This window comes from Rhagoletis pomonella, unplaced genomic scaffold (assembly GCF_013731165.1).
Source record: "Rhagoletis pomonella isolate Grant_MI unplaced genomic scaffold, Rhpom_1.0 Rhpom_scaffold_00002, whole genome shotgun sequence".
NCBI classification, from domain to species: Eukaryota; Metazoa; Arthropoda; class Insecta; order Diptera; family Tephritidae; genus Rhagoletis; species Rhagoletis pomonella.
In genome coordinates, this window is record NW_023458556.1 from 9,655,431 (window position 1) to 9,667,048 (window position 11,618).

The 11,618-nt window shown below is 35.0% G+C and overlaps 1 protein-coding gene across 3 annotated transcripts in view; it reads right to left on the minus strand.

Annotated features, from left to right (window-relative positions):
* Nucleotides 1-11,250, minus strand: part of LOC118733041 (phospholipid-transporting ATPase ID) — a 33,909-nt gene extending 22,659 nt beyond the window's left edge. For all 3 annotated transcript variants that reach the window (XM_036462211.1, XM_036462210.1, XM_036462212.1), the window contains exons 1-4: nt 9,883-11,250; nt 8,039-8,097; nt 3,058-3,270; nt 1,321-1,413 (exon numbers count right to left, since the gene is read on the minus strand). In XM_036462211.1, coding sequence (XP_036318104.1) covers nt 1,321-1,413; nt 3,058-3,270; nt 8,039-8,097; nt 9,883-11,083 — 1,566 coding nt within the window. In that variant the 5' untranslated portion in view covers nt 11,084-11,250. The remainder of the gene's footprint in view (nt 1-1,320; nt 1,414-3,057; nt 3,271-8,038; nt 8,098-9,882) is intronic.
* Nucleotides 11,251-11,618: the final 368 nt, after the last annotated feature.

Below are 11,618 nucleotides of genomic sequence, written 5' to 3' on the forward strand. Positions count from 1 at the left end.
TAATATTTGTTTTTTTTTTTTTTTTTTTTTGAATAAAAATATAGTTCACACTACAATAAAATCCACATAACTTAAAGTTTCTAACTTTACCACAATTAAAAAAAATCGTAAAATTTTCATCAAAATTTCACACTTTTTATTGCGAGTTACAGAATTTTTTTGGGTATGCAGTTTTATTGTCCACTAAATTTTAGTATAAGTTGCAAGTTTGAAGTGGCTACCGTTCATTTTTGGCAATTTTTTTTTTTTTTGTTGACGGTGTTGCGTATTTTCTTTCATATCAAGAATGATCTCATGTTATTTAAAATAACTTATTTCATATGTATTTACGGTATTTCATATGTATATTACGGTATTTTGCAGCCACTACACACTTGCACTTTATTATGTTAAAATTGAATGGTATATAAAACTGCATACCCAAAAAATTTCTAAAACTTCCGAACAAAAAGTGTGAGATTTTATGAAAATTTTACGATTTTTTATTTGTTTCAAAGTTTTGAAACTTTGGGTTATACGTGATTTTATTGTAGTGTGAACTATCTTTTTATTAAAAATTATCAAAATTTAAATAAATCAAGGTAAGGTTAGGAGGCGTGTGTGGAATATTCCATGCTTTCACTCGGAGACAGAATTGTCCATTGTGAGTGTCAGGAGGAGACACGTACCTAAATCGAAAGTGTAGCTTTAAGTCATTATTTCACTGTACCAATTACTATCCCTGATGAAGCCGATGAGATGCAACAGTTCCACCTCTGCTACTTCGCCCAGACTATTGCAGAAGCGTGAACCCAAGTGCTTGAGTCGCTTCATCTGTAGACCTGGACATCGACACTTGACAATTGACTCTTCCTCATCCTCATCATGGCAGCCTCTGTAGAGAGTACTTGTTGGTATTCCCCACCGTTGAAGCATTGGTGCTATAGCACAGTGTCCTGTGATGATGCCGGTAAGGACTCTTACTGCAGATCGATTGTCTTGTCTTTTTCCGTTGATACGATTTCACTATTCTAGATCCTATTGCCTTCAGTGCTGCCTGACCGTCGACAAAAATAGTGGCTTCAAGTGGCAAAATATATTCGAAAAATTGGGGAAACAATTTACTGTACGATTTTCACTGACACTCACTGTATGTATGTATATGATGAATCAAATGAAACCTTTCAAAACTAGATCAACTGAGCTTTCATTTGTGCGCCATCATAGACTTTATTTGAATTAAAATAGAAATGGGAAGAGGAGTCTCCCGAGAATGTCACATATACATACATATGTTGTTAATATAAGGGTACATGCATAAAAAGATACTTGTATCCATACCTGTACTCCTGACCATTTTGCATCGATTAACTGACCATTACGTAATGTTTTTGATCGTCTATTATTCACCTGAGAATCCGACAGATGGCGTTGCTGTAAAGTGTACATCGAAAGCTTGTAATGTACATTTTTTTTAGAGCTAAAATAGACACGCTATTGATACATATGTATACATACAAACACAGACATTTTTTAAATCATACTAAATATGTATTCCGATATAGCGACTTCCGGACAATGTATGCATAGCCGAAGTTGCTTCTGTTTTGTGATGCAAAATTAAACTAAAATTTTCCTGATATTTTTTGAAAAAAAATGGTCAGTAAAAAGTTCCGAAAAAATCTCAAATAATCCCAAAACGTTCAAAAAAAACCGAAAGATATCAAAAAGCGGCAAAAAAAATAAAACCCAAAAATTATCCGTTTTTCTAGCTTATAAAATTAAGGCAAAAAATTGTTGAAAAATTAAATAATTTTGTTTATTACCAAAATGTTCGAAAACCGCTCCAATGATTTTGTTTTAGTTTTCTATAATAAAAAAATCATGTTTCAATTTCCTTTCGTTTGGTATATGGGAAGTATTGGTAGATATATTCTAAATATATTTATTTGATTCAATTAAATGGACATAAATGAGTTTTCATACAAAATCACTTCGTTATCATTTTGCAAACACGTGCTTGCACTGGAATGGTGAGAAGGAGACAAAAAGTATGCGTGTGTATTTCGGCTTTTGAGTAACAGATGGCGCAGCTCCGAGGAAATATTTATAACGTAATTGATTGGTACGAATGTGTACTGCTATATGGATATTAATCAAAATGGCTCTGAAAAAAATTTGTTCCCAAATTATCTGTAGGAGCATTGCCACCTGATTGAAAAATTAAATTCAACTTGAATTAAGAGAACTAGATAATTTTAATATGTGTCATACGAAAAAGGTTTAAAAAGGTTTCAATTTGAAAATATTTTGAACAGGGTTACAACCTGTTTACAAAGTTAAACTGAATGCATGCAAAGGTTAAATGAATTACTAAAATATGGATGTCCATCAAAATGGCATTGAAATACCTTTATTTCTAATCTACATGTAGGAGCGTTGCCACCTGCTTAAAAAAGCCAAGTGAAACCATAATTAAGGCAATTAGAAAATTGAAATATGTATCCCGATATGGGTGCCAGATGAAAGAGGTTGTAATTTGAAAATATTTTGTTTAAAAAGTTTTTTTTTTAATTTATTCAATACGTTTAAAAAATTACTTCATAAATAGATATCAATCGTAATTGTGTTGAAGAGATTTTATTTCTAAACTACATGTAGGAGAGTTGCCACCTATTTTAGAATTTATATTCAACTTGAATAACGTATTCCACGTTTAGGATTAGGGGCTGTCGCTTCGACACATGTAAACTGTGAACATCAAAGCCGTTTATCTCGAGTTTTTAATTTTTTGAGTAAAAAGTTGTTGCCTAACCGCCAAATTTTAGTGCCTAGTTCTAGCTTACTACATGAAAAATTGAACGTGAACATGTGTATGTGAATGTATGTACACATACATACACATACATACATATCTACAATTATTTTCATCGAATATAAATATCTAATAAGCTCAACAATTTTATACCGTTTTAATTCTTAATAAATACCTAACTAATCAATCATACTCATGCTTAATTTTTACGTACACACATACATATGTACACAAAAAGCTTATTAATTTATTTAGATACTTACAATGTCATCATACGCATCCTTAACCGCTGTCAAAGTTAATACGCCAATTAACGGTATGGCTGTGGTAACGGGCGTCAATGATGATATCGCGGGTATGAGTTGCAGCACCAACAAGCACAGGAAATAGAAATTGGCAAGACGTTGAAATTGTTCGAGCAAATTAAATGGCAAAAAAGTCAGCAGTGTGTATTTGGACGTTTTAATGAAATTATCCTAGAGGAAGTAGATAATGGAAGAAAAAAAAAAACATTAAAAACATAGAAAATATATGTATGTACATATAATAGACAAGCAAATATAAAAATCATGTGTATGTGTGTCAAATGAGAGAAGTTTCAAGGCTGCTAGCACACTATTTACTCTGTCTGTTGAATTCGGTTTGGTAAGGAAAAAGTGCAGGAAATATTATTTCAGGCAAGAAATTGAGGATGACGTAATCTGAAAATGTCTATCATTCGGCAGAGATTTTAATATTAATAATATACTATAGTATATAGTCGCTAATTCAGTTATATTCCTTGAACACTTCTATAATCGTGTTTGAAGTTATTGGTTTGGACTATATCGTCATCTAGAATGAAACTAATAAAAAACCCAAAATTCACTTTTTAATTTATACGATGGATTTCATCGAATTAAAACAATCCACATCGTTTTATGAAAAGAAAATTATTAGTCACGACTTTTTCCATTTCAGTCGCGATGTTTGTTCCGTCTTTGCATTGCATTTCAGGTGACGATATGTACTTGCAAAAATAGTGAATAATTATAATAAAACTTCAGTCGTGATAACGAAAAAATTTGGTAATTTAGCCAGTAAAATTCCTCAACACTAACACCAAAGCCATTGACCTAGAAAAGTGCCAATAATAAACAAACGCACGCACAAAACTTATTTTATATACTTATTTTAATACACATACATGTAGGGAAAAGTCACAATAGTCAGTAAACATTCTGGTAGATTAACTGGTAGAAAATGACTCGTTTATTAACTGGCATGAGCTGATGCGGAGGCACATCAGTTCGACACAATTTGGAACAATTTCAGATTATGCGTTTAGTGGCATACACAACGAGTCCTAACAGCCAAAATAACGTAAGCGACATTTTTTCAAAATTTTATTTTTGATGCATAAGTACTCCTAGAGCATCTAGATGCATTTCTGCATCAAAAGGAAAATTTTGAATTTTGTATGTATGTATTTGTATGTATGTCTTCGATTTGAGAAAGCCAAAACTAAAACGTAATTAATTGGGATCTCGCTCTGGTTCGAGGACGTGCATTGTATGTATTTTGAAGATTTTCCAAAGTTAATATTTCAATTGAGCAAATACAATTAATTGATCATTTCAAAAAATTATGAAAGTAAAAAAGAAATTTTTTCTTTGTAAACAATTTTATCAAAAGAGTAAAAAAAAAATATTATAGAATTGCTTGTGCTTTAGCCTGTCGGTCATCGTAACTGTTGAGCCAGTACCAGCAAAATAACAGATTTGTTTCTTTAAAACATCATACATAGAGAAACTACGTGGTTAACAGGTATAAAGCTACTAGTATCGCCTGGCTAATACCAATATACTAGTATGGATAAAAAATAAGGAGCTGAAAAGCAAACATCGTGTATTTTAGATAAAAAGTAGCAACTTTTCCTTCAGGATAGTTTAAGTGTATGTAAATACGTAAATATGTATGCATCATTTACCGAAACTTGCATGAAGTGAATTTATGCTTCATCAAAAGTGTACTGGTAGTTCATTTGCAAAATATATACACACATATGTATGCATGTACATACATATGTACTGCCAAACGTGGAAACTTCGCATAGCGAAAACAGTGTGAATGCTCGTTTAATTCAATATTTACGTGACACAGAGGCATACTCTCACAATAATAACATGGACATATGCATGTATATATACATATACAGTTTTTTCTTATATACAGATCTGATGAATAAAAATTTAATATTTATTTGTAAGTACTCGTACATTTATATATGGGACGTTCCATGTCGACCGGAACAATAAAAAAATAAATGCTAAAAATGTTTGTATACTTTTGCTCTTTTAAAAGCAGTGTGGCGATTTTGGAAATTCTATATAGAGGCGTTAGTAGAAGTTATGCAATTCATCAAACTCACGAACCGTCAAATAATATCTTTAATAAACTTTACAAAACCTAAAAAAAAAAATGAAATGAAAGCATATGTACTTTTTTAGGCATTTTTAGGGTCGCTGAATACAAACCTGGTGTCGGATTTTAAAAATTCAAAATGGCGGATCAAAGATGGAGGAAAATTTTTTTTCAGTCAAAAATTTTGGTCGAAACTTGATACGCTGAATTCAGGTCTGCTGTGATATTTTAAAATTTCAAAATGGCTGAACCAAGATGGAGGACGATTTTTTTTTATTTTAAAATTTTTGCTCGAAACTTGAAATTCGGGGCTTTTCGGGGTTGTTGAACTGAAATCAGGTATCAAATTTCCAAAATCTTAATCGCGGATCCATATTGGATCTATCATTTAAGACGGAATAAATATGTAGTTAAAAGCCAACTTACGTACATGGCGTATGAGTTACTCAGGTGAGATGAAAATGTTACTTATACGCCATGTACGCACGTTCGATTTTAACTCTTCGTTTAAAAATGGTAGAAACAATATGGATCCGCGATTAAGAATTTTGAAAATCTGACACTAGATTTGTCTTCAGAGACCCTAACCTTGCTTAAAAAAGCATGTTTTCATTTAATTTTTAAGGTTTTGTAAAGTTTATTAAAGATATTATTTGTCAGTTCGTGAGTTTGTATCGCCGCACTGCTTTTAAAAGAGCAAAAGTGTACAAACGTTTTCAGCCCTTGAACGTTTTTTTGTATTGCTCCAATTTTCGGATATACCTCTGTTCCGGTTGACATAGAACGTTCCATATATAAAGGACAGTTAAAGATATGTGAAGTCTTGAATATGTACATACATCATCGCCTTGGATTTTCCAGTAAAAATTAAATTAAGTAAGTTGAGGCTTGAAGCTTGTAGGAGTGTTTAATTGTTTGAATACTCAGAGCATAAATCATTGCTTCGTTTAGGCAGATATCAATGAAGAGCTGATCTGAACAGCATGTTAGTAAATATAGCATAGACTCCCATAACGTCGCAGTATTTGCAACAGTGCGACTATGAAAGCGCTCTTTAGTAACGCGCAAAGTCAGAAACAAGGCAGCAGTTTAGTTTGTATTCATTTCAAGTGGTCTATTACTTGTCATTTTGTTGGGAAACACAGGACGGCTGGAGGTGTAAGGAGGGGGGTAGATACAGAGGGGAAAGGAACAAGAAGCTCCTCAAGCGACAGATATCCATTCTTGAAGGTTCATCGGGAGTGCGACCCGAGGTGTTTGAAGCAGGTCTTGAGATGATTCCAACTCATCGTCCTCCATGCAGCTGGTGCAGTAAGGGTCATCGATGACCCTATTCAGCCTTTGTGCTATGACCAGTTAGAATTACGTCCAATAGCGAGAGGTGTAATTTGCCTAGTCTCAAGAGCACCCTGGAGTATATTTTAAGCCATGTTTTGTTTCGTGAAAACACACGACGTCAGAAAGGGTGGTTCCCTTCCTCGCAAACTTGTTGACTGTACGGTAACATTGTATATCTCTATGGCCTGGCACCCACACAATGCGGGTGTTTAGTAGACTTTGAAGTTAACTCGTTTACGACTTTTTAAGATTTTAAAGCAATTTCTTACGAGCTCTCACAGCAATTCAGAGATGTGAACAAATGCCTAAAGCGCGTGCGAATTTTGAAGACAAAAAATCGTATTTTCATCATAACCTGATCACAGGTTATATTTTTTTATTCAGCTTAGAACAATAAAATACACTACAGAATAATAACTTTTAACCAAATGACCTGATAACCAGGCAAGTGTGAACACCAAAAATATAATTAGCCGTCATAGGCTTTATACAATGGCATTTTTAAATGTCTTCTGTATTTTTACTGAGAAAGACGCACGCATGCCGCAAAACCCGAAACATTTTTTCAGTCTCATTTGTGTTAATAAATATGCTCTGCTTTTCTCTCTCCTATTTTTTTTTGTTATTTTTTGTGAATTTTTATTTTGTGCATTTTCGCCGCAGCTTTTTTAATTTATTCGTCTACACGTGCGTATTTGTCTGCGTGTTATTGTTTACTATGTCTTTTTTTCAATGTCAATACGCCAATTAGTCCAACAAATCGCTAGCCGTCAGCGCTATTGGTCGCAAAGATCAATGACAAGCTAGTTAGTATAAGCGGCATATGACCACTCTCCAAGGTATGCAGGCACAAAAGTACATACAAAGAGCGGATAAATGGAAATGCAGCAAATGTAATGCGAAATTGCAAAAAAAAAAAAAAAAAAAATAGTAAAAGATAAGTGTTCGATATTTTCCAGCCGAATGTTGCAGGGCAATAACGTTTCCATTAAAATGGAACCACTTAAGTCCATCTAAGCCACTGTTATTCAGCTCAACGCGCAAAATAAAGTGTCGCATAAACTATTTTCCTTTGCCAATGTAAACTGCACGTTTTTGCTATTCTCCGAACATTGAGCCTTCTTTCATATATTTTCGATTTGCTCTTATGCCGCTTTACTTATCAATCCACCAATGACCGTATTTGAATATACGTTTGTACCTACATTCATAGCATACGATTTGCATATTTATACCCATAGAATCGTTATCTATTTGCTTAGAAGCAGCCACTGTCTGAATGGGGTTACAAATGGTAACACACAATGCACTTTGTTTTTTTTTTTTTTGCCTAATGCGTCTGCCGCAGGGCTCGTCTAGCAAACAGCATTGTTGATTCTTTTTTTTTTTATGGTAAATATTGTAGGTGGCGATGAAAAGGTGTGGAAATTATAGTCTCTGAATAATATTGTATGAAAAATCTATATAATATATATGTATGTATGTATGTATGTATGTACTTACGGCGTATTTAAATTGTGCATTAAATTCTCGGTCGTTGGCTCGAATTCTGCGTTCATTCTCTGGAATAGATTACAAAAACATATTATTAGAGGTTTGCACGCCAATTAAGCAAAATTTTTGTTTATCTTTTATTTAATATACCGCATGTTCGTAAAATATAACTAATGATAGCTCTGATTTTGTCTGTCAAAAGTATTTGAGAGCCCATTTCGAAATAAACATTTTATGTAGAGTTTCAATGAATTCCCATATACACAGTAAAAAAATATTCAACTATTTATGGTTTATATTTTAAATATAGTGAAAATTTACGATATTAGGAAAAATAGCAATTAATTTTCTTGGGGAGCGTTAATAGTAAATTTTACGATTAATCCACAAATTAAGGTGAATTTTAAAAGAAACACATTCAATTCTTTAGAAGATTTTTTATATTAATGTGGATAAATGTCATAATTAAGTCCTGCTTAGTTTTTGCTGATCAACCTCGATAGCATAATTGGTCTGTACTTAAGAAATTTATTGAGATCAACTATTAAAAGCTCCACATGCGCACATTAACAGGTCTATTCTAATAAAGAAAAATTTAAATGAGTTCATAAAAATTAAATGGAATAATTATAAATATTTTTCTTTTTTAAAATTTTACCTTCAAAACAACAAAATCTAAAAACTAAAAAAAAAATTAAATAAAAAAAATTCCAGCGCTCTAAAACTCGACCGAACTCGAATCGTATGCCAGCGCTTTGTTCACTCGGCCATTGCGGCTGTTGAAGCATCGCGAGCAAAATGATATACAAGTGCTTTCTGTCAGAAGAGCTTTTCAACATGAAAGTTGGCATGTAAGCCTTTTTGTAAGACCTTCATGCCAGAATAAACAAAAGCTTTCAAAAATTCTTGCCGACTTTCTTTCAATTGTCTTGCAAAAGACTTTCAACTATCTTAGCCAAAATTGCCACGTTAAAATTTATTAATATTCTAAAAATTCAGATTAAAAAGATCGAAATTTTTGTTGAATTTTTCTAAATTTTGAATAAAGTTTGAAACTTTGATTTATATGGTTTGGTTAAAGCACAAAACAAAACAAAAAATTAAACTTGAAAAACCTTGTATACCTTAAAGAAATAAAAATGTGAACACTTGTTTCAGTCGCTGGATGCTTGGAAGTTTCGGTTTCATCCTCATAACACAGATGATCACGTATATAGACTAAACCGGTTTCAAGCCTCTGGTTCACTAATCACATCCCCTGAACCATACAAATCATACCTTTTATTTGTTGCGTAAATCTATTTGGGGTTCCTGTACACCCCAATAACTTAAAAACGGCATCCTTAAAACCATTTTTTTAGTTGGATGTATTAATTATTAACAAAAAGTTATGGCAAACACTAAAAATACCGCCATATCAAAATAAATAAATGAGAGCTTTGGTTTGTACTGGGGTCTACGCACCCCGTATGGGTTCTAGGGTTAAGTTATATTGCTGATAGCTGTCTATCAACAACTTTATGCTTTCGGATCCCTGAAGTGCGTTCCATACTGCAGTCGATGTTGCTTAACTGTGTGGAATAGTTAGGAGAGGTAAGCATCTATTTTTATGACCAAGCGACAATCAAGACATGGTGGATGAGCTGGCCGGAAGGGTATCCTCGAAAAGAGTGAGTGCTATTACTACTTTTTTTCTAATAACTTAGTGATTACCGTTTAAACATGGTGGGTGATATCAAAAAGAGAAAAAGTTTCAAGTCTGAAGCAACCACCGCAATATAACCTTAAATATTGCCTACTTTTTATTTAAGTGATTTTTATAAGCATTACTACTTAACATTTAAATGAATTACCAGAAAAGTAATATGAGCTGCGCCGGCGTCGCATCTGTGACAATCGACGTATTCCTTTGTCCTTGGTGTTAGCAAATATGCCATTTCCACCGCCAGCGCCGTTTACTGTATTCGTCGTTGCTGACAATGCTTCTAAGTCGCCACTAGCGTTCAGACTTTTATGTTCGCCTAAGCTTTCCGCTCCTCCATTGCCACCAAATGCCGCATCATCCGCCGCCGCCGTGTCCATTGCGGTGTGCGTTGAACGAGAACGTCGCCGAACGCACTCTCTGCGCTTCCAGCCAGACAACTTGCCCAAAACAGACATTAGCCACGCCTTGAAACTTTTCGTTGGTGGCTGCATTACGCCCTCGATCACTTCCTCCGCTGACGTTGCCAGCTCAGAAGTGAGCAATATATGTTCGCGGCCGCCAAGCTCGTGAAATGCCCGAGTCGCCTGTTGGATAGTGACAGTGTCATCGTTTGAATAAATTGCCGCTTCTGCTTCTTCTTGTGTGCTATTTGCGTTGGCCATCGAACATGACCACGGTAAGTGGTCACCCGTACTACTGGTTAGCGCTCTGGACACATTCGGTTCGGAGTGTTGATGTGCTCGTTGCATCTCGTTCGTTTGAGCAAGCGTAGCGAGACTGTAGAGACTATCGGTTTGTGTGCGAGTTCGACGCTTTTTGGAGTCGTGTCGCGGGAGCACAGCTGCAACGTCGGGTATTGTCACACTTGTAGGCAGCGTTGTAGTGATGGTGGTGGTCGAGTTGGCGATGACTGGTGTTTCGGGCTTGGCTAGCGATGCGGTGGCAGTGTTCGTAGTGCCGGTATTTGTGGCACTGATTTCGCACGCAGGTAGATGTGTGAGCTCCGTCGTGTCTGCAGGGGCGGCTCGTGGTCTTCGACGTAGATGAAACCATCGATGGGGACGCGTCTTTTGCGACGCCTTCGACTGTGTATGCAGCTGTGGTTGTGGCGATGACACCGACGATCGCGCATTGTCATCGGATGTGCTCTCCAATTTGTCGGCATTGAAGGATTGTGGCTTTGGCGAGTGCTTCTCTTGTTCTGGTTGTAGCTGATAATGCTTTTGATGCGACTTTGGTAGAACACGAGCTGTGACCGCACATTCCTCATCATCGGAAGACTCGACTTGGCGCGCTCCTAGCACCTCTAATTCCAGCGTATCCGGCCGCTTTCGATTTCCGTTGGGCATCGCTCACTACCGATCAATTCCATATATGCAAGTTTACGATTGCAAGTGCGCGTGAGTTTATCGTACGAGATTTAAATGCATTTAATTAACAAAAGTCCATAATTTCATCATTGTAAGTATGTATGAAGTGTATACACGCACTATATATATATTTGGTTTCTTTCGGCTGATTTTTTTAAGGTTTACAAACTTTGGCGCGATTCACTGTTGCTATTATTTTGGTATAAAACATATTAAAATCATCGCTGGCTTGGCATTGTTTTGCTCCGAAATTAAAATGCAGATATTTTATTTTACGCTATATTTTAGTAACTTATCTATAGACATAGTTTTTTCTGCATTACAATACTTTTGTGTGTTTGCACTGATCATTTCTTGAAAATTTTCTACCTGCTGCAACATGCTTTAGAAATAATAACTAGGCAAGTGGTCGGCCTTTGGCTGACTTTGGGTATCATTTGGGGAATTCGAGTGACTAACTTTAAAGGGCTTTTAGATATTTCATTCAAACCGTTCGCAGGTACACGATATATGT